Source organism: Leguminivora glycinivorella, chromosome Z, assembly GCF_023078275.1.
Source record: "Leguminivora glycinivorella isolate SPB_JAAS2020 chromosome Z, LegGlyc_1.1, whole genome shotgun sequence".
Classification (NCBI taxonomy): domain Eukaryota; kingdom Metazoa; phylum Arthropoda; class Insecta; order Lepidoptera; family Tortricidae; genus Leguminivora; species Leguminivora glycinivorella.
Window position 1 is genome coordinate 1007345 of NC_062998.1, and position 24076 is coordinate 1031420.

At 42.1% G+C, this 24076-nt stretch overlaps 1 protein-coding gene across 1 annotated transcript in view; it reads right to left on the bottom strand.

Moving 5' to 3' along the window:
* The window catches only part of LOC125241705 (nuclear pore complex protein Nup205), a 124235-nt gene that overhangs the window by 38131 nt on the left and 62028 nt on the right, over positions 1–24076 (bottom strand). The window contains exons 20-23 of the mRNA XM_048150302.1: positions 15171–15345; positions 12357–12519; positions 11673–11785; positions 2163–2307 (exon numbers count right to left, since the gene is read on the bottom strand). Of these exons, the coding sequence (XP_048006259.1) occupies positions 2163–2307; positions 11673–11785; positions 12357–12519; positions 15171–15345 (596 nt within the window). The remainder of the gene's footprint in view (positions 1–2162; positions 2308–11672; positions 11786–12356; positions 12520–15170; positions 15346–24076) is intronic.

The window sequence follows — 24076 nt, forward strand, 5'->3', positions numbered from 1 at the left end:
AGTGGACCGATTTTCATGAAACATCAAAATCAAAATCAAAAATCAAAATACATAATTTATTCAGCAAATAGGCCACAGGGGCACTTTTACACGTCACATGTACATATTTAGAAAATATTTAAAATTGAATTGAAATTACAATTACAATTGGCAACATTTTTTTTTTTTATACTACGTCGGTGGCAAACAAGTATACGGTCCGCCTGATGTAAAGCGGTCACCGTAACCTATGGACGCCTGCAACTCAAACAGTGTCACATGCGCGTTGCCACCCCATTAGAAACTTGTACACTCCCTTTTGCTGTGTTAAGTACACAGCAAAAAGGAGTGTACAAGTTCCAAGGAGGGTTCGGGTTGCCGACGACTCAAAGGACAATAGACGGAACAAGTTAGTTCCGTAAGTCCGCCCATCATCAGCACACCGCACCCTCGTTGAGCTCTGGCAGCCTTACTCACCGGCAGGAACACAACACTATGAGTAGGGTCTAGTGCTATTTGGCTGCGGTCTTCTGTAAGGCGGAGGTACTTCCCCAGTTGGGCTCTGCTCTAGATTCGAGCGAGACGATATCTGCTGTGCTGTGCCCTACCACACAAAGCGGAATATCATTCGCTATGCCCTACCTCCTACAGTATGCCCTACCTCCTACAATTATTTATTTTATTTTATTTTTTATTCATAATAATTAACACAGCATTACAGATAAACCAAAGCACTGTGAAAATACATATATGATCCCTATATATACATAACGGGAAAAAGTTTACATACAATAAACACTAATAAGGCACAGAAGAAGGACGAACATCCATCATCTCGCTGAACCTCAGACATTCATCACGTACGGTTGTACCCATCCATCTACTAGCAAACACATCACATTCAGGCGCTGATGCGAGGAGTAAATTCAAGCTGTGTAATGCTCGAACAAAAGGAGAGTTCCTTCTCGACACTGTTCGGGAACTTGGCACTGACAGAAGACAGCGGTTTCGAGGCCGAAACTCAAATTTAGACGGTATCGGGAAATGGCTTAAGAACACTGCCGACTAAATCTAACTCAGCTTTTAAACAAAATAAAAACTAAATATAAATCGGTTCATCCGTTCAGGAGCTACGATGCCGCAGACAGAGAGACACGTCAAACTTATAACACCCCGTCGTTTTTGCGTCGCAGGTTAAAAATGGCGGTAATAGTACATTGTGTATTAAGAGCAGCAGTACTGCATGAGCAGTTTGGCGAGGAACTTTAAAAATGTAAAATGTATGTTACCTGTAAATAAATAAATTTAAAAAAAAGAGCGGAAAGAACTCGAGTTATTAAAGACCTCCGGCTTCGGCGTTGGGCTTCCAACAGCCTCTCGTTCGTAATCCTTCAGCCCCCCGCAATATACACAATGTTTGTCATCACACTCGCGAAGTAATAACTAAATTTTAAACTAAACGTACTGAAATAATCGAACATTCGTCCGCCATCTTGTTATTTTTGACAGGTCTTGGAAGACCCCACCCAGGTATTCACTTTACCGCCTTAGGGCGGTAAAACAGATCATTATGTATCAGTATTCAGGCATGTAATAACACCGTTTACGAGCGAGAACGATGAAAAATAATAATAACTGCCTCAAATGTCTCGGAAGAAGGTCGTTGGGGGTGACATTTGGGTAAGTACACCAGTCGGTAGCAGCACTCAATCAGGCCCCTTAGCCAAATGGTATTTCTGCGACGCGAAACTCCACCGAAACGCCGCAGAAATGTAGTCTGGCTCTGTCGCAATAAGCAAGAGCGATAGAGATAGATAGCTACGAAAGAGATATAATCGTGAGCGTTTCGTGAGCGTTCGTGCATTCGACTACGCACACTGGTCAGCTGGTGTGTCACAGTATAAATAAATAAATAAATATTATAGGACATTCTTACACAGATTGACTGAGGCCCACGGTAAGCTCAAGAAGGCTTGTGTTGTGGGTACTCAGACAACGATATATATAATATATAAATACTTATATAATATACATAGAAAACATCCATGACAGGAACAAATATCTGTGCTCATCACACAAATAAATGCCCTTACCGGGATTCGAACCCGGAACCGCGGCGTAGCAGGCAGGGTCACTACCGACTGCGCCAGACCGGTCGTCAAACCGGTCGTATAGTACAGTACCTGCAGGTTGGTGGTGGCTCGCACGTGGCGCGACAGGAAGTGGTCCCGCGCACGCAACAGTCGGAGCGCAGGGCCGGAAGTGTTGGCTCGCGCGCACAGCCAGTACACCAGTCGGTAGCAACTCTCTATCAGGTCGTCAGCTTGTCTGCAATGTGAAAATCACAGATATCATACATACTATACTATGTGTTATAAATTGACGTATAAATATTTTACTTTTATGAATAAATGATCTGAATCTGAATACCATAGATAAGTAATAGTACATTGTGCAACAAGGGGAGGAAGTCGAATATTACTAACGAGAGTAAGTTAAATCGCGACGGCTTGCCGGAGCGATTTAAAGACTCGAGTTAGTAATATTCATACTCCCCGAGTTACACACATTGTTGTTAAATACCTCTTAATTTTACCAGATATGAGTGGAGTTTTTCAAGTTGGCAACCCGTAAGGCGGGCTGTCAGTGGTGTTTTCGCGGACAAAAAACACGAACTTGCCGCGTGGCCGTTTTCTGTTATTGCCGTTGGATTATCCGTAAATGGTTGTAAATGCTTCGGATTTCATTTAATTTTAAAAATTCAGAAGTGGATAAGTGCTCAAACCCACAGAATTGTGTCGTAAGTAAAGGATCAAGGACAACTTGGTGAGTAAGAATTGTTTTTTCTTTTCAATCTGAGCCGGCTTGCTACGCATACGATTTCGTACTTAATTATCGATCGTAGTTATCCGGGGTTACTGATATACTGAACAATTAACATAAATAACATGTTTTGTGCCCGGAAAGCAAACAAAAAATGTCGTAATATTTGAGGTTATTTGCAGGAAAATAGTATGTTCTACTACTAGCTCGGACGAACTCGAGCCTCGATTTAACATAAGGTGGATCAAGTAACTTGTGTTATTGTTTACGGGTTAAGATATTCTCGTAGCATAGTAACTAAATTACGTAGAAAAGTCAGTACGAATATCGATAATATGCGTAACAAACTGAGCATGTTCTACCTATTCTATATGTTGAGAAACATGGTGAATACAACAATAATCATGTCACTATTAGTAATGATTTATATTTAACTTTATTTTCATTAGCACACTTGGTAATAACAGGCTTTGTCAAAGAGTTCTTTCCTTTCATATTGTTGTTCGGTAGTAGCCTGCACAATGTGCCAAGCGTACATTATCTACTTAACTGTCATTACAAAAACTTTAGAGCTGCATATAGAGCTCATATGTATAGGGTTTTAGCATATATTTCGGTTAAATTGTTATGATTTCATAATAAAAATACAATAATGATAAATAAGTTCTTATGAAACCCGGTTATTCAACGGGCCAATTTGGGCTAATGAAATTTTGCTTGGAATTGCTACCTCAAGATGCTAGTGTACAATTTTTCGAATCCTAAATAGTATTCGAGATGAAGAAATATAATTTAATCATCAACGCAAGACAATCCGTTATAAACAGGAAAAGTGGTCTTACTCGTTGGTTATTGACTTGGTTTTGTTAATGGTGGCTTCACACAGTTTCAATTAAGTGATTCTGCCAAAAGCTTATGACATTGTCATGTAATATTTATGGATCAGTTTGACAGTCCAGCGAGGTAATGTAGCCAGCGCCTGCGACATCTTACCGCAGGGACTTTTAGTTTAGTTTTTTTTAAATTATTTATTTAGGAATTTTTACATTTAACATAAATATAGAACTAAAATAAAAGTGACTAGTTATACTTACTAATTATTCATCAGAATATTTTTGCGGATTAAACTGATTAAGTACTTATCATACTAACTACATTCAATAACTGGTGCTTATTGGGTTCTATCATCCTCGTTAACTCAAAACAATAACAAAAATAATATATTTTACATTCTGACATTAAGATTCTAATAAAACAAAACAAATTTCACTTATACATAATGTTTTCGTCCATCCTTATTAAATTGGATGTCCTCATTCCTACGGGCCACGGGTCAACCCATATTGTTGGAATTACACGTTATTAAATTCTTAAAAATGCATTAACAAAAAATATATATATAAAAATGTACAATGATAAACGAACTATTGCATGCGTACCTAAGGGTTAAATTGATTTAACATCAAGTAATTTAAAATAAATCTATATCCGTCAACTAACATTTTAGTACAAGTTGTAGACAACAAAACAATTTGATACATCCCTTTAACACACACATATACAGGGTGGGCCATAATGCGCTTATACATGGTGGCCTACATAGTGCCAATGATTATATTGGATTATAAAATGTTCTATTTTTGCATATTATTATTGATTGAAATCAAATCAAAGGCTAATTGTAACTAAGAATTTCATTGAGTAATTTGCTTGTTACTTTTATATATACAAAATATATGATTTATTCGTACTACCTAAAAGTGGTTACGTGATGATGAATACTTATTATATATATGGATTGTTACAGCTATCAGTTCGTTTCCTTAATTTTTCCTTTAATGTGGTATCCTACCTATCCCTGACATGGAATGTGAGGATATAGTCATGACGCCGCCATTGACGGACAATAGACGAAGTCTAATGGATAGAAGTAGATCGTGTACTCCACCTCTAGCTTGTAGCACAAAAATACGTTCCTCGCGTCGTAATCGTTCGCCGACTCCCCGTCGATATAAACACGGTTACCGTAGTAGCAGACAATCGAGGAAAAGGTCGCGTAGTCGTAGTAGTCGGTATAGCAAACGGCACCGAGGGTCGAGGTACATAGATACAAGTAGAGATCGCTCAAGTTCATCTGGGCGCAATAGTCGAAGGAGAAGTAGATCTCGAAAAACGTATTTGTCTAGTAGTAGTGAGAGTGGTAGTGACTTTCATGATAGACATCGGAAATATAGACATCGTCATACGTCTTCGCGTAAGAGATCTCGTCGTTTCAATTCAAACGAAGATAGGTACGACTATCACGCGGAGCATGAACGCAGCGATACTTATAAAGAAAATAGGCAAACGCGAGATAACGAACTGCTGGACAAACAAACCTCATTCCGTGAAACTGTCAATTCAGAAAATACACTACTAGAGAAATTAGTAACGGTTTTAAGCGAACGAAATAGCGCCGGGGTTTCTGGAACTGGACTGCACGCAGCTCAAAACGTTATACCAGATTTCGACCCTCAAGCAAAAACTCAAACTATGAAAAACTGGATATCGAAAATTAATGAATCTGCTCATGTTTACGGCTGGTCAGAGAGACAAACAATCTTTTACGCATTACCCAAGTTAAAAGGTCTCGCCAAGCGATGGTTCGATGGATTGACTTCTGTGAAATTCACGTGGAAAGAGTGGCAAGAAAAACTGCTGCTAGCTTTTCCATGCGAACAAAACTATGGCGATTTATTAACTGAAATGCTATTCAGAAAGACGCGTCGTACTGAAACCCTTGAAGAATACTATTACGACAAGGTAATGCTGATCAATCGTTGTGACCTTAAGGGCAAACAGGCAGTAGATTGTCTTACACACGGTATATTTGATCCAAATATAAAAATGAACGTTCAAGGTGCTCACCTTGAAACACCGGAATGTGTCCTTAAATATTTTCGCAACATTTCTAGCAAAACACAGGACAATACATTCAAAAAATATTCTGCTGAAAGTCGCAGTTATTCCAATACAAATTCACTACGAAAACAAAACGATACCTCAAACAAAAAGCAATTTGGCAGCATCACTTGCTATAACTGTGGTCAGATGGGCCATGCAGTACCAAAATGTACTAAGGAAATAATACGATGCAAGAAATGTCGGCATTTCGGTCATCTAGACAAAGATTGCTCGAAAGTTCCTAATACAGACAAAGGTAACAACCCAAATCCTTCTAAAACAAATACAACTAAGAATATCTTAAGTATCACTACGACGGGTACACGTAACGCTAAATATTTTAAACCAATATTAGTTAACGGACAATTGATGAAGTGCTTCGTTGACATGGGAAGTGAGAGCACAATGATACGGGCAAACTGCAATCTCCCTGGACTAAACCTAGACACCGAAAACCTTCCGGACTTTACAGGGTTCGGTCATGCTAAAGTTGGACCCACGGCCCGAGTTACAATCGAACTTACACTAGATGGCGTAACCGAAAAAGTTCAAGCTTTCCTTGTAGACCCCAGCTTTCTCCCTGCCGATATTCTAGTGGGGCAGACATTCACCGAAATACCTAATGTTAGAGCTTATAAGACCGACAACGAACTGATCTTCTATAAAGTACTCACGACAGTGCCTCAAAAATTTGAAGTTCGCTTATTAGAACCGGAGTTAATAGATAAAAATAAACTAGTCTCAATTAGAACAAGCACTAATATTACCGGATCTATTTACATTAATACCGAAGCTTGTCTCAATAAAGGAAGAGAATACATGGTCTTGCCAGGGGTTTATTCGGTTAAGGACGGACTTGGGTCAGTCATGATTTTGAGTTTAAATGTTAAACCGTTTACTTTACCACAGGATACTCTACTCGCCAGAGTATCCTTATTGTCGACGGAGGTTTTACCAATTCCAAACATTGAAAAAGCATCCGAAAATTGTACAGTTTTGACAATTACCGAAGGTGCGGGAATGGACGACATTAGCATTGATCAACTTAACGTAGACAATGATCTGGAGTCTACTACCATCGAGCGTTTACGTCAACTATTAATATCTAATCGAAGTTGTTTTGCCCTAACCTTAGAGGAATTAGGAAGCACGTCTTGTGCTGAAATGCACATCCAGTTAAAAGACGATACACCTGTTAGCTATAGACCTTACAGACTTTCAATACCGGAACGGGAACGGGTGAATTCCATTGTCAGTAATATGCTAGCCAATGGGATAATTCGTGAATCGACGTCTGAATACGCAAGTCCAATAATCTTAGTCGCAAAGAAAAATGGCGAACCCCGACTTTGCGTCGACTATCGGGCACTTAATCGAAAAACCCTAAAAGAAAAGTATCCGATGCCGATGATCGATGATCAAATTGATAGACTATCCGAGCAGGTTTACTTTACCACTCTTGACCTCACTTCCGGCTACCACCAGGTCCCTATAGCGGAGGATTCAAAACACGTTACAGCGTTCGTAACGCCTGACGGGCATTACGAATACAATCGCATGCCTTTCGGACTTACTAACGCACCGGCAGTGTTTCAACGTTTAATAATTACGTTACTAAAACGACGACCTATCCCGGGTGTATCCGCCTACATGGACGACATAATTATTGCAACCAAGACCAAGGAGGAGGGATTAGAGAAACTAAGTTTAGTCTTGGAGTTACTAAAAGATGCTAACTTAACTCTAAATTTAGAGAAATGCAATTTCTTAAGAAAAAAAATTGAATACCTCGGATTCGAGATATCAAGTAGCGGTGTACGTCCTGGACAAAAGAAAATCGAGGCGGTAGCCTCTTTTAAAGTTCCCCAGAACGTACATGAGGTACGGCAGTTTATTGGCTTAACCAGTTTTTTTAGACGTTTTGTCCAGGGGTATGCTACAATCGCTAAACCATTGACATCCCTAACAAAGAATAACACACCATGGGTATGGGGCAAAGATCAGGACGACGCATTTTTAAGACTTAAAGAAGTACTAACTACTCGTCCCGTACTAGCCATCTATAACCCAGCGTACGAGACCGAATTGCACACGGATGCAAGCTCGCTTGGTCTCGGAGGAATTCTCTTACAAAGACCAAGCAAAGAAAAACCATTTCAAGCTATTGCGTACTTCAGCAGGCAGACAACGGCCGAAGAACAACATTACCACTCATATGAGTTGGAAACGCTGGCCGTAGTATCCTCTCTAAAACGATTTCGCATATATCTATTGGGGCTACAATTCAAGGTCGTTACAGATTGTAACGCCTTGCGCACCACACTAACTAAAAGAGACTTAATCCCCAGAATAGCCCGCTGGTGGCTCCTTGTACAGGAGTTTTCTTTTACCATTGAATATAGACCCGGCTCACAGCTAGCACATGCAGACGCGCTTAGTCGCAATCCGGTCCCGATTCAGTTTAAGGACAAAGAGTACCAAACGGTAATGCAAGTTAGCGAAGTACATTGGATTCAATCTGTACAAATGAGTGACCCAAAACTGTGTTACGTTAAAGCAGTACTTGACACCAAAAGCCCGGAAGCAAAAGATATTCGGGACAACTATGAATTAAAAGACGGGAAAATATATCGAAGAGTAGGGAGTGAACTAAGGTGGGCTGTACCTAGAGATGCAAGATGGAGAATAGCGCAGCAATGTCATGACCAGGCGGGCCATTTTTCGTATGAAAAGACTTTACAGAAAGCTAAAAGAGAATATTGGTTCCCTAAAATGGCTCAATTTATTAGAAAATATGTTCGTGCTTGCATACCTTGCGCTCATGCTAAGGTGCCGAGCGGAAAAAAACAGGGAATGCTACACCCAATTCCGAAAGGCAACGCTCCGTTTCAATGTTTCCACATCGATCATTTGGGACCGTTTATAAAAAGTAAACGTGGAAATACGTATATCCTTGGTATCATAGATGGGTTTACAAAGTTTATAATTTTGCGCGCAGTAAGAAATACAAAAAGTAAAACATCAATTAATGTTCTGAAAGATGTGTTCTCCCTATTTGGGACGCCCAGGACTCTAATATCAGACCGCGGGACTAGTTTTACGTCAAACGAATTTAAAGAATACATTCAATCCACAGGGGTTAAACATGTATTAAATGCCGTGGCCACGCCTAGGGCCAATGGCCAAATCGAACGGTACAATCGAACGGTTCTTACGTCATTAACGGCTGCATGCCACGGAGAGAATGATCGCGACTGGGATTGCAAGTTGGCAGAGGTTCAGTGGAGCCTGAACAATACGGTTAATCATGCTACAGGCAAGAGTCCATCTGAAATTATTTTTGGAAAAGCAACAGTAAGCGTATCCGAAGGATACTTGCATGAAATAAACGTAAAAGAACAGGCCACCCCAGAAGACATCGATAAGATAAGAACAGAAGTCGTAAACGAAATAAAAACCCAGCAGGAGAGAATGAAAAATAATTACGATAGTAAGAGATGTAAGGCCAAAGTATACAAAGAGGGAGATTTGGTTATGGTGCAAAAACAGTCCAAAACCCCCGGTGAAAGTCAAAAACTTGTTTCTCCTTTCAGCGGCCCTTATCGCATATCAGCTGTATTTGACCACGATCGTTATGAGGTCCGTAGTGTCGATGGTTACTCCAAAAAGAAATATAAAAACGTCTTTCCAGTTGATAAACTTAAGCCATGGGTTCGTTATGTCGAGTCCGAGTCGGATGATAATTTCGACAGCGAATAATATTATATAAGTATAAACCGCATCATTACGTTTTCTTTTGTTTACAACTCATCAATAGTTGATTCGAAGCATTAGTTTTATAATCCGAATGACAAATTGTTTAGTTTTTGTTTTTTTTTTGTTTGTTTTCTCCATTTTATTCTTTTATTTTGCTACTCAGTCGGATGGCAAGGAGCGGATATAATTTTAGTTCCTGGTTCCTTTTTTTCCCCCCTTACGAAATCCTTATGGTAATTCCCTTCCTTGGTTAAACCACTGCTATACGAACTGCACCGAAACACAACTGGATGAGGCCGAAACACGTGATTTGTGTAAGCGGCAACCAGCAGATCGGCATTGGAGGCAGAGGCGATCAACGAAGTCGGTGCGTGATGATATTATACTTTCTCCTTTACCATTCTGGACGAGGCCGAAGCACCTGGTGTGTGCAAGCGGTAGCCAGATCATTTAGCTTATACTGGACGAGGCCGAAGCACCTGGTGTGTGCAAGCGGTAGTCAGATCATTTAACTCATACTGGACGAGGCCGAAGCACCTGGTGTGTGCAAGCGGTAGTCAGATCATTTAACTTATACTGGACGAGGCCGAAGCACCTGGTGTGTGCAAGCGGTAGCCAGATCATTTAGCTTATACTGGACGAGGCCGAAGCACCTGGTGTGTGCAAGCGGTAGCCAGACCATTTAACATACACTGGACGAGGCCGAAGCACCTGGGGTGTGCAAGCGGTAGCCAGATCATTTAGCTTATACCTACTCAGTATCCCCCTTGCAAGTGACATCCAGTTAATACAATACAATTACAAATAGTTATCAATCACACTGGACGAGACCGAAGCATGAGCAAGCGGTAGCCAGATTACTCAGTTTATATATACAGGCACAGGTTGAACGCCCTAATGCAAGGACCGGGATTGAACAGTACCTAAATATGAATAATGGGCGACGTCATAATAACAGTGATGTACATAGCAAAATATACTAGTTTGGTGGATAATTAACGTGTTTTCTTGTCTCGTATACGCAGGTCAGGAAATAGGAGATCTATATCAACACCAAGGAGCCGCACGAAGTCGTCACTACCGGCTCGCCGTCCTTAAACAAGACCAGAAGAAACAGTACCCAATTGTAGTAGTTCCTGGCGGCATTGGTCCCGAAGATAGTGAAGGCACTTACTAATGCATCACCTACCAATATCGAAGGAATGGGGACATTCTGGAGAGCGGGATGGCCGAAGAAGAAGAAGAAACTACAGCTAAGCAATAGAGAAATTACTCGTTTTTTTTTTTATGAGCGTGTCACCACTCTACAGTTGGAGGTTGGCCTCTTGTGATTTTTTTTGTTATATAATTACCAATTGACAAGGGGCGTGTGAACAAGTGTCAAAGGACTGAGTGAAGAAAATTCATGAGCGCTGTTAAATTATAATTGTTCAATTGATCTCAATAATACTTCTATTTCATGGAATGTTGTATTATTGTCCAACTGGTGTTCTGTGCCTGGGACAGGCACTGGCTCAGGATGGTCGACTGTTAAATACCTCTTAATTTTACCAGATATGAGTGGAGTTTTTCAAGTTGGCAACCCGTAAGGCGGGCTGTCAGTGGTGTTTTCGCGGACAAAAAACACGAACTTGCCGCGTGGCCGTTTTCTGTTATTGCCGTTGGATTATCCGTAAATGGTTGTAAATGCTTCGGATTTCATTTAATTTTAAAACATGTGTATTTTCTTTCTTTGTAAATGACGATCCTTATTGGGAGTTGTAATTATTTTTATTTGGAATCTATTATGTAATTTTTGACGATCATGATGAGAAGATAAACATAATTTTGACATGTAGCAAATTTATAGTGTAATTTTTATCATGAAATAAAGAAATCTAATCTAATCTAATATGCTATAGTAATTCAGTCGACATCAAATATATCGGAGTAGCCACAGTATAATAAAGAATACTATCGAGCAGTATGGCCACTCCCGCTCCCCGCTGAAAGTGCCGCCCACCCGCTCTCGTCTCCTGCCTCTCCGCCTGTCAACAACGCGACTAGTCGAGCTATCAATATCATATCTCACTCACACAAGCGTGGTACACAAGCTTAGATTGTGTGAGTAGGAACGCGCCTCTTTCATATATTTGATCGCCATTGTCCGAGGTGTGATTTGAGCGTATTACCTCTCGTGGCTGTTTTGCCCGGCGATGTGGGCGTCCAGTATATCTAACACGGAGTGTAGACAGGTCCGAGGGCTACCTCCCACGCCCGGCTCGTGTAAGGCACTGCGCGAGATCTGAAAGTATTTAAGAATATGATTAAAATTCTGTAAAAATGTTTAAGTTCAAAATTGAAGAACTAAACTATAGTTTCAAGTACCTAAAAGGATATATGTATAATGAGGAGCCAAATAGGCTAGTTTACTATACTTAAAATATTTTATGCAGTGCACGAAATAAAGCACCACATAATTAAAAGAAAAACATGGACAGTAGTTATGTTTAAACACAGTTTCTATTTAATAAGTTAACGAGAAAGATCCATACTAATATTATCAATGGGAAAGTGTGTGTGTCTGTTTGTTTGTCCGTCACGGCAAAACGGAGCTATGAATTGACGTAATTTTTTAAGTGGAGATAGTTGAAGGGATGGAGAGTGACATAGGCTACTTTTTGTCTCTTTCTAACGCGAGCGAAGCCGCGGGCAAAAGCTAGTAATAATATAAAGTAAATGAATTGACCGTGACGTATCTCAACATTTCATAGTAATACCATAAAAGGAAATCGTTTTGACAGTTCATAAAAAGAAGCTGATTTGACTAGTAGGAAACTAGCCTATTATGGGCTTGTGAGTATAAAAATACGTACGTCTTCATGGTTCTGGTAGCCTAGTAGCAGATGGGACAGGTTGGGCGCGGCGCTGGGCAGCGTGTGCTGCAGTATGCCCACGACCAGCTCCTTGGCGCGGCGGACGCTGGCTCCGGACGCTTCGGGCCACTCGTCGGCGTCCAGGCACTCCACGAACCAGTGTCTATAACAGAATAATACAGTCACCGGCATAGGGTTGCAAATAGAAAAAAAAAACTTTTTTTTTTTCAGAATTGTGAAAAAAAAACCGAGCACCATAGCTTTTTTCTAAATACGGTTTTTTTTTTGAGATGAACAAATAATTCCACAATAACGGTTTTTCGTGAATTGTAACGTGTTTCAATAACAATAACGTACATTTTAAGTCGATTAACATTCAGTATACAAACGTTTATTGGGGAATCCCCGATGCGGCGTGCAGCGTGGAGAGGTGGTGGTGTTGCCAACAGTAAATAGTGATAACTACCAACCACTGATTTCGTAAATGTTACTTTTATAAGACCAGAAATAAAAGTTATTTGATTAAATTCGTTTAATAGTTCATTAAGTCTAAAAAACCGTATAAAAGTATCGACTGCTTTGCAAATTTTGAGATTTCGGACATTAGAAAAAAAACATACTCCAGAAAAAAAACTGTTTTTTTTTCACGGTTTATTTTCATGTTTTTTTTTTCAAGGCAGAAAAAAACCGTTTTTTTGCAACCCTACACCGTCATAAATAAGTGATGATTTCTGTACCTTGTCATATTAACGTCTTGTTTGAAATGTCATGCCTCCCGGACCACCAGGTTGAATTCCTAAAATGTTGAAATCCCGAAACGTTGACTTTCCCAGAATGTTGATTTTTTTCAGTTTCGCAAAATGTTGAATTCTCATAACGTTGAAATATCAAAAAGTTGAATTCTCAAAATGTATACTTTCAACATTTTGGGATTTCTACATTTTAGGAACTCAAGTTTATATTCCTGGAATCTTTTTTTAACATGGGTATTTTTTAATATGATTTCTACTCAGAATCGCGAGCTTTTTGGTCCTAATAGGAGAAAAAATGTACCTTTGATGGTCATGAATTTCAGTCTTCAGACTGTATTTAACCCATTGCTGTAACGGGGAACAAAATTTTAAGGCATTATGCTTCGAAAAGGCTCATCAGTGGAGTCTTGGGACTTAAATATGCCCTGAAACTATATAGCATGTAACAAAAGTCAATAGGGTGCTTTGAGATAATTTCGACATACAGAAATGCTCGGGTAATTTCGAAAGGGGAATCTTGATATGATGGAAATAATGGTGATTTTTATGTGACTTTCAAAATTAGACGACGTTCGAAATTACCCCAATGCACCTTACTTCAACAGCCGACAAGACCAATACCCTGATTGCTATTTAAGCGGAAAAAATCGAAACTCATTTTTTTCGAACTACGAAATTTTTTCACTTGTATCACACTTAGGGTCATTAGTAACCCTATCAGCTGTTAAAGTATCACTCGCGACCTTTGCTACACCCTGTAGGTACCTACTGCAAATATAATCTTATGGAAATTCAACATTTTAGGGTTCACCATACCGCAAAGTCAACTTTCTGCAAATTCAACATTTTAGGATTCAACAAGCTGCAAATTCAACTTTATGCAATTTGGACATAAAAAGAACTCAACATAATGCAAATTCAACATTTTAACATTCAACATCCTGCAAATTCAACTTTTTGCAAATCCAACATTTTAGGAATTCAACTTGGTGGTCCTGGAGGAACGGGAACTTTGGCGCTCTATATCTTTGTATTATTTCATTAATTAGAAAAAGCGAAAAATATGTGCTCAGTATTTTTGGACGATCTAACTGACGGACTAAACAGAATGTAATTTTTTTTTTATGTAGTCGTCATCCCTATTTTGCTGTTTACGCATTGAAGAAGTAAGCCTTTACTACTTGGTGTGTGTTTAAGTAATAGGGTATAGTCAAAGAGGATCGAGTATTAACACTTTCGAAACCGGGCTCTACGCGGCGCTACGACATTTTCGCTACATACGGGTTTCCCCATGTAATCGGCTACGCTTCTACGAGCGGTGTGCCCGACAGTCGGGTTCTTGGTAGCGAAAGTGTTAAAGAGAGTTACTGTCAAAGTAAAATGTGTGATCGCAGTGCATAGACTGCCATCTCTCACAGGCTTAAAACTTTTGAACCTCAGTTTTGACAATTTGGCCCATATTCTTAGCTTGATATGTCTCAAAATGACAAATATTAATATTAGCGCCATCTAGCCGAGCGTACCCCAAAGGTGTATCGCCATCTAGCTCACTTAGCTCAGCTTTTTCTGTATGGTTTTGGGTTACGTTTTTTTCTTATACTTTATCGGTCTACACGAAGTGACAGTATGAATTTTCTGAGATGAACTTTTCGGTTTTGCCCTAATTTGTTAAACAAAGGCCTTGTTTCTATTATTCGCGGCGGTTAGCTCCCGTTTCCACAGCACGTGTTAAAGTCTCAGTGTAGTTAAAAAGCAACTATCATGATAGCAATAAGGTTCAAATTTATTAAAAAGTAACGTTTTGTCATCTTCAAAACTTTTTTTGAAGATGACAAAACGTGTTATCTCCGAAAGGGCTTTTTATGGATTTGAACCTTATTGCTATCATGATAGTTGCTTTTTAACTACACTGAGACTATGGCACGTGCCGTTTAAACGGGAGATAACCGCCGCGAATAATAGGAACAAAGGCCTTTGTTTAACAGATTAGGGCAAAAGCGAAAAGTTGATCTTAGAAAATTCTTCGTATATATAGGTGTTAGGTATCGTGTAAGTAAGCTACCGTATCTCCCGGGCCCTGTAGCCGGCGTGCTCCTGCAGATGGCGCGCGGCGGCCGGCTCGAGCAGCGCGCGGGCGAGCAGCGCGGCGGCGCGCGCGGCGCACAGCGGCAGCGCGGAGCTGTGCGCGAGCACAAGGCAGCACTGCGTCAGGGGGTCGCTGCCGTTCCCACCGGGCTCTGGACATAATAATACAGAACATGTATGATTTTCTTATATGATTCTACCATAGAGGAATAAGTAAAGGAAGAGTTGTAACTCCACACATTAGTAAACGCGAGTTATTTGTATAGGCATACTTATAGTGACGTCGAGTGTGTGGAGTGACCAGAATGTATCGGATCAGCACGGGAAGCATGGTCGCGCGATAGACGATAAAATATCAGGCCGTCCCTATCGCACTTACAAATAGTGCGATAGGGACGGCCTGCTATTTTATCGTCTATCTCGCGACCATGCTTCCCGTGCAGGAATGAGTATATTAAGGTTTGGCCAAACACACAACACGACGCAGCATGGCGGCCGCGCCGCGTGATGCCTGTTCAAACAGGGAGCGCGGATCACGCCGGCCTCGCGCTCTCAACACGCCCTCATCGCGCGCGCGAACTCAGCGCAATGCGGGCGCGTCTACACCATGCGCCCGCGGAGGGTCGCTCATTCCTTGACTGTGTGAGTGAGCGCGGTGCAGCGTGCCGTGGCGTCCGCGCCGCGTGGATGCGCGGGGCCGCGGGGCGCGATGCCGGCGGGACGCAGTCTGTTTGACGTCGCTAACCTGTTAGCACGTGCTACGGTCGCCGGCGCTGCGTCGCGCCGTATGTTTGGCCAAGCCTTTAGGGGAAGTTTGAAAGTTGCGCCTATAACTGAAAAGATGAGGAGTGGCAAGTTGGCGTGTGGTCATGTAATGAGGAGGGATGAATGTCATATAGGCAAAAGAATGTTGGAGATGAAGGTTGATGGATGGAGAGGGAGGGGTAAACCCAAACAACGATGGATGGATTGTGTAAAAGAGGATATGAGGAAGAAAGATGACTGTTGAGATGACGAAAGATAGAGGAGAATGGAAGAGGAAGACGTGTTGTACCGACCCCACATAACGCGGGATAAGGGTAAGAGGAAGAAAAAGACTTATAGTGACATCGAGAGACATTTATAATATCCATACTAATATTATAAATGGGAAAGTGTGTGTGTCTGTTTGTTTGTCCGTCCTTCACGGCGAAACGGAGCAACGAATTGTCATGATTTTTTTAACTGGAGATAGTTGAAGGGATGGAGAGTGACATAGGCTACTTTTTGTCTCTTTCTAACGCGTGCGAAGCCGCGGGCAAAAGCTAGTCGTGAATAAATGGAACATGCCATAAAATCGTGATTCATGTTACTCTTGCCGCGGATTGACTCTACGGGCAATTCAAACGCGGCCATTTTCGCGTGTTCGAACTAATATAATCTGACGTCACACGTACGCCCGTACCGTACACACGAGTGGGAGCGAGAAAATAGAACCGTTTTTCCCCCGAAGGGTAAAAAACGGATATTTAGGTTCCTGCCGAAGCTTGAACCACTAATGAGATTAACACCTTCATAACTCGGCCCTAATCGAGTGAATTCCTCGACTAGTAGCGCCATCTGGCGCGCCAGTCAAGTACTAGTGTCGCCCGGTTACCAGCGCTCGGTTGCTTTTTCCTTAGTACCTTTAGCCGGCAAGGCCCTTAAGGGTGGTTCAAGCTTCGGCAGGAACCTAAATATCCGTTTTTTACCCTTCGGGGGAAAAACGGTTCTATTTAGGTGTCCGTGCCTTCGCTTGAACCACTAATGAGACGTGTTTAAACCTCTGCCGGCGCTGGTTAGGGCGTACTGTGACTGATATACTTTATTTATACAGAAATGTCATAATAAGAAATAGGAAGGTATACTAAGGGATGTTTCAAAATTTAGCCACTAAGGTTTCATGAGTTGAAACTGACTCCACACAGCGCAGTACAGTTATCCATTATGACTCCATGATGGTGGTGAATCACTTAATTTATGTATAACATAAAACCGACAGGAAGCCAGTAGTTAGTAGATCGGTATTACAATATTTACGGAAATAAAACCTGTTATTTCAATAACATTTTTGTGAGAAAATATGTGTAGCAACCCAAACTTTGAAGAGCTTCCCCTTCATCAATGGTGTTACATCAACGTCGGCAAAATTTGTCTCACGTTTCCCTTACAACAGTCCCTAGTCAGAACAAGATCATATACATGTTTTTTGTCTTGTAAATTCACCAAGATACTAGTCTTCTTCTGCTTAAGATAACTATAATTATATCATGTAACTATAATACACAATTATATCATAGCACTGCCATGAGCATTATGACATTCTGTTGAAATTTTTATTTTTCATGTAAATTGATTACTGTACCATAAGTAATGCGCCTATATTTATCTCCGAATATGCACATATTATTGTTAGTATACTGAGTAATAAGCAATATTGACATAGCTTAAACATTGTCTTACATAGCCCACTGCCAAATGTCAACATTTCCCATTGCATAATGTGTTATGAATTCTGTATATGAAATATACATTTGCCAAAACAATTGAAATGGACGCTTGAGTTGGAAGAAATTGCACGCTATCATATGTTAATTTGTATTGTATACCCACATCACGATAATGTATGCGTTACTGCTGGACTGGTAGCAAAACTGCAAATAAGATGATAATACATTTTCGGCTTCTGACTGAATTGACAATACCATGGCCATGATTAGCTAAGGATCCATATAATAAAATAAGCGCGTTACAAAACACGGAGAAACTAAAAAGCCAAAAATAATAAACCTTTCAATTCAGATTTCTTATCGTATTGCAATAAGCTAAACATCCAAATTATAAACAAATCAATTATTTTTGTAGTCGGTACCAGACCTGTTCGTCGCCTTGCTATTGCCTGTTTGCCCCACCCAACCATACACAGGCTGGTACCGACTCCAAAAATAATTGATTTGTTTATAATTTGGATGTTTAGCTTATTGCAATACGATAAGAAATCTGAATTGAAAGGTTTATTATTTTTGGCTTTTTAGTTTCTCCGTGTTTTGTAACGCGCTTATTTTTGAAGGCGGTTTTATTTTTTGTTAAAAAGTTTATTTATTTGTTGATTTTTAGTGGTTCCTAGTGATATTATATGTATCCGTCCGAATACATGTACAGTAGTTGTACAATCGCCCTCGAGTAGGGAAATTGTAGTTGAGAAAATCTAACGATCTATGCCAGTGAAAGCGAATCAAATCGAAAGGCCAACTCACCCTGTCTCCGCTCGGCGAACAGCTGGTCGGTACCGACTCTCCTCGATGGCGGGCTGGTGCTGGAGACGTCGCGGTGAGGGCCTTGATCACCTCAATCGACAATTTTAGCGAGTTTTTGATTTTCGCGACGACCGAGCTTGCGCACAGGGCAATGAGCAGCCATCAAAATCGATCTACCTTCAACTGGCTTTTATAAATGTCAAATTAATTCGAAGAAACTACCCTACGTACTGTCGCTAATAGATTTGCGTTCCATTTTACGATATAAGAGAAAGGACATGAATTCAAAAATACCTAAATATATACCTAAACTAAAGTGAGTATGGTGTCCGGATCGATCATTCCGCCCACCAAATACGAAGTATTTTAAGAATAAGCTAGTCTATGGGTAAAGGGCACACCTTTACCAGAGGTCGTTGTATTAGACCTGACTGTGACCGAAGTGTGGCTACGCGGGAGGTTCCGTCCTTGCCCGGATGCAACGATACTATACGACCAAGTGACCAATGAAGCGGTTTCAGTTGTTCATCTTTAATTAATACTAATGCACCGAGCTTGGGCTCATCAATATCTGAATGCCATTTCGCGCGTTGATTCAACGTATGCAAGTACTCTAAATGCCATCGCTTCCAAAAATCGCGGTGAAGTTTCTGTACTAGCTCCCAGCGATTTGAGATGGACATATTCGTTTCGATGGTTGAAGTGTCTACGAGCGAAGCCAAGGGCTCTAAGGTGAGAAAATGTCCCGGCGTTAGCACGGACATGTCATTAGGATCAGAGCTCATCTCACAGAGTGGCCGTGAGTTGAGCGTTGACTCGATTTGAGCTGCCACCGTCAGAAATTCTTCGTAAGTTAAGATTTGGTTTCCTACAACGCGAGCGAGATGTGTTTTAAATGATTTAATATTAGATTCCCACAGGCCGCCGAAATGGGATGCGGCTGGTGGATTGAAAGAGAATTCGATATTCTCACGAGAAACCGCCTCTTGCATGAGTGGCAGCAATGCGTTATAAGCTCCTACGAAATTCGTACCCCGGTCACAATGTATGCGCTGGCAACGGCCACGACGAGCGATAAATCGACGCAAGGCAGCGAGAAAGGCTTCTGTGGTTAGTCCTATAACAAGTTCGATATGAGAGGCCTTAGTCGCGAAACATATGAATAAACATACGTGTGTTTTAAAGGGCCTGGCTCCACGATAACGTTTAATGTACGTGGGAAAGGGACCCGCGAAGTCGACACCTATACACGAGAAAGGCTTTACTTGCGAAATTCGAGTCTTAGGGAGATCTGCCATGCGAGGCACCAAAGGTTTTGGATTAGCGCGAAAGCATTTTATACATTTCGATAGGCGAGAACTAATTACACGTTTAGATGCGAGGATCCAAAAATTTTGTGCGATCAGGAAATGGAGTGTGCGTAACCCCGGATGTTGATTATCATTGTGTACTTGGTCGACAACGAGGTGCGTCATACGGTCCTGGCTGGGGAGAAGTAAGGGGTGCTTGCAATCATAATCAAGTTCGGAGTGAACCAGTCTACCGCCCACCCTCAACAAGCCTGACCTATCGATAAAGACGCTTAGTTTTTTGAATTGCTTGGGCAATTTTTTACCTGTTTTTAAGGCATTAAACTCGTCAGAAAATGACTTTTCTTGAGTTAGTTTTACTAGATGTGTAAGAGCACCGTCGAGTTCCGATTGAACAAGCGGGCCGAAACGTCTACTGTTAGGGGAGCGACAGTTATTAACGAAACGAAGAATGTAAGCGACGACGCGCTTAGTTTTATTCAGACTTGAATGTCTGGATAAGAAATCGTCAAGCTGATTGACAGCAATGAACAGTGTGGTCTGCTTGAGAACACTTCGTTCTTCCGATAGATCCGATTGCGATTCGATGGTTGATGGTGGCTTTGGCCAACAGCTACTGTCAAGTGCTAACCAAGCGGGGCCTGTCCACCATAAAGGGTGGTTTACAAGTTCTCGGACGGTTACTCCGCGAGAGGCACAATCGGCAGGATTGGTTTCTGACGTGACATGGCGCCAATGACCAGCCGGTATTTTGTCCTGTATGTGGCTTACGCGATTACTGACGTAAGTCTTCCAACGATGCGATGGCGAGCGTAACCAAGAGAGTGTTACGGTAGAATCTGACCAACAGAATACGTCTTCAAATTTGATGTCTCTGTCGTAGATCTCCTTTACGTGTACAACGAGGTCTGTCAGCAAAACTGCAGCGCAAAGTTCCAGTCGAGGAATAGAGGTGCGTTTCAAAGGCGAGACTTTGCAGCGTGACATTATCAAATGGGTGGTGATGCTACCATCACCGTGCTCGATGCGAAAGTAAATGACCGCTGAATATCCTGCTTCAGAAGCGTCACAGAAGCCATGCAGTTGAACACTGCAGGACTTCGTCGATAGGATGAATCGAGGTATCTCGAGAGACGACAATAACTCGAGATCTGTACGATAACGAAGCCAGCTTTGGTTGATGTTGGGTTGATGTGGTGCTACCACGTCCCAATCCAGACCAAGAGTCCAAAGATCTTGTATTATGCGTTTAAACGAGAGTGTCAAGGGTGTAAGAAACCCAAGAGGGTCAAATATGCGCGCCAATTCTGAAAGAATGTTTCTTTTGGTGCACTTTTCATGAAGCGGATTGACAGTGAAGGTGAACGCGTCTGTGGACGGGTTCCACTCCATACCGAGCACCTTAACAGGAGATGTCGGTTCCGAATCGAAAGAGAGCGTCTTATTATGACAATGGGCTGGGTCGAGACTCTCGAGCAGGCGGGGACAGTTACTCGACCACTTACGGAGTTCAAAACATCCCTTCTCTAGGATCTTTATGACCTGAGACTGAAGGTCGAGCGCTGATTCGACAGATTCAGCGCCTGTCACTACGTCGTCGACGTAAATGTCCCGTTTAAGGACTTCAGCTGCACGAGGGTATTCTGTGCCTTCGTCGATGGCTAATTGGATCAATGCACGAATTGCGAGAAAGCTAGATGAAGACATACCGTATGTCACGGTATTTAAGCGAAATTCTTGTATAGGTTCGTCGAGTGAGAACCTGAACAAAATGCGTTGAAAGTCTCGATCACTAAGAGAGACTAAGATTTGTCGATACATTTGACGTATGTCGGCTGTGAAGACAACCGCATGCAAACGAAAACGAAGTAATATCGAAACGAGATCAGATTGCAGTTTCGATCCAACCAGCAACTGATCATTCAACGAGGGACCTCCAGCAGGCTGAGCAGTAGCGTCGAAAGATACCCGCAATTTGGTAGTGGAGCTGCTGGGCTTAAGCACGCAGAAATGTGCCAAGTGGTAAGCTCGGCCATCCGATCGAGGTGCGACCGGGTCCATATGTCCAGCATCGAGATAATCACGCATAAAGTTATTGTATTCTGTCCGAAGTTCCGGTTCACGAGAGAGTCTCTTTTCGAGAGAGTTTAGGCGGCGCTCGGCAAGAGCGCGCGAGTCACCAAAATGCGGATCGACGTTTCGGAACGGTAAGTTCACGATATATCGTCCGTTCGGGTCACGTGTATGAGTCGAGGCGAATATTTTCTCGCACATGACTTCATCGTCAGTTAAAGGCGAAGCCTTCGGAAGACTTTCTATCTCCCAAAATTTTCGAATTTGGGAATCGAGCGATTCGATTGAGCAAAACAACGAAGTTTGCGAATGGGGAGTGGCGGAAGGAGCGCTTCCCATGACTACCCAACCAAGTTTGGTCTCAAATATTGTCGGTCCGTTATCACATTCGTGGCGGTTACCCATGAAGATTTTACAAAAAACATCTACTCCCACTAAGACGTCGATAACCCCAGGTTTGTCAAAGTTAGAGTCGGCGAGATCGAATGCGTTGACGCATGGCAAACGGTCGATGTCAATTTTTACTGCAGGCTGATCGCTGCAGATTTTGGGTGCGACAATGGCTTCGATGCACATTTCGAAGTCAGACTTCATGCTGCGAATATTAAGAGTGGTATAGGAGGTCGACAATGTTGACACCTCACATACACCCTCGATCGAGGAATATTTATGTCGAATCGGAAGTCCAAGTCGCTGGGCGCAACGTCGCGTGATGAGATTGGGCTGACTGCAATTGTCTATGACAAGACGAATTTTTTGATAACTACCGAAATTATCGAGTACCTCCACGTATGCTGTGGCAAAAAGCGAAATTTGACCCACAGGTGCTGAACCAGACGCAATCATGGTCACCTGTTTATCAGGCACCTGCGTCGGGGTATCGAGAAGCGAAGACGACGAGCAAGTCGCGGCGCCAGGGCTAGTGGCGGCCGAGGAGCCGACACTGACCTTGGGATTACCACCATCGACATCGAAATGAATAGTAGTGTGGTGGGCGACGTTACATTTCAAACAACGAGATTTCGATGGGCAAGTTTTGACTACGTGTCCCGAGCGTAAGCAGTTGACGCAGAGCCGATTGTCCTTGACAACAGAAAAACGCTCGTGAGGAGTCTTGTTCCGATATTCAATGCATTTAGCAAGATCATGATTCGACTTGCACAACGCACAACACGGTTCAATCGGAGCGGCGCTAGTGGCCACTAACGTTTTATAGACGGCGGCCGCAGGAGTACGTTCCTGTGGCGCGCGCCAGGCGGCGGAGCGCGGCGCGGCGGGCGCGCGCGCGGGGCGCCCGGGCGCGGCGGCGGGCGCGCGCGGCGGCCAAGCGGCGACACTCTCTGTGAGCGAGGCGAGTTCCAAAGCTTGACCGGCCTTATTCACATATTCCAACAACGACTCGAAAGAAGGTACATCCTTGCTGTCGTTCTGCAACTCAAAACGACGGCGGGTGTCCTGGTCCAATTTATTGATCAACAAATAGAACAATGGGAAGTCCCAATCGTTGACGGGAAATCTTAAGTTTTTCAAAACCGCGATGTTTTCTTTGAAGGTGTCTACCAGTCGACGTAATTCACTGGGAGAATTAGATTTCAACGAAGCGTTCTGAATTTCCTCCCAATGACGAAAAGCTAATTTTCGTTTGTTGTTGTATCGATCGATCAAGGCCGCGTAGGCATCTAAATAATTGCTATCCGATAAAGGAAAACCTTTTAACAATTGCAATGGTTCACCCGAAAGAAGTGTCATCAAAATTGAGAACCGCTCAATATTTGACAGTCGTTTGTTTTGATGTACCATTGTGTTAAACATATCGTAAAATGTTCCCCATGATTTAATATTGCCATCGAAGTGGACGAGATTCAAACGAGGCAACTTGACGGACAAATCGGTTCTATTTGTCTCGCCCTCGGTAGTGGTCGCGGAGGACAACGAAGTGTGAATTTCAATTATTTGAAAATATTTGTCGTCAAATTCTTGACGCACGACATCCTCCTGTTCTAACTCGTTCGCATCTGTTATTTCCGAAATGAGTTTCATGTGGTGGGTTTCAAAACTAGAACAATAGCCGTCTATTTTGCTAAATCTAGACATAAACAACGGTAATCGCGAGGAATCCACCTTAGCCTGTAATCCGGCCGCTAAACATTCATCGATCCGTTTGATCGATATTTCACGTTTTAATTGCAAATTACGACGTGCGAGTGCCTTAGACATTGTCACTT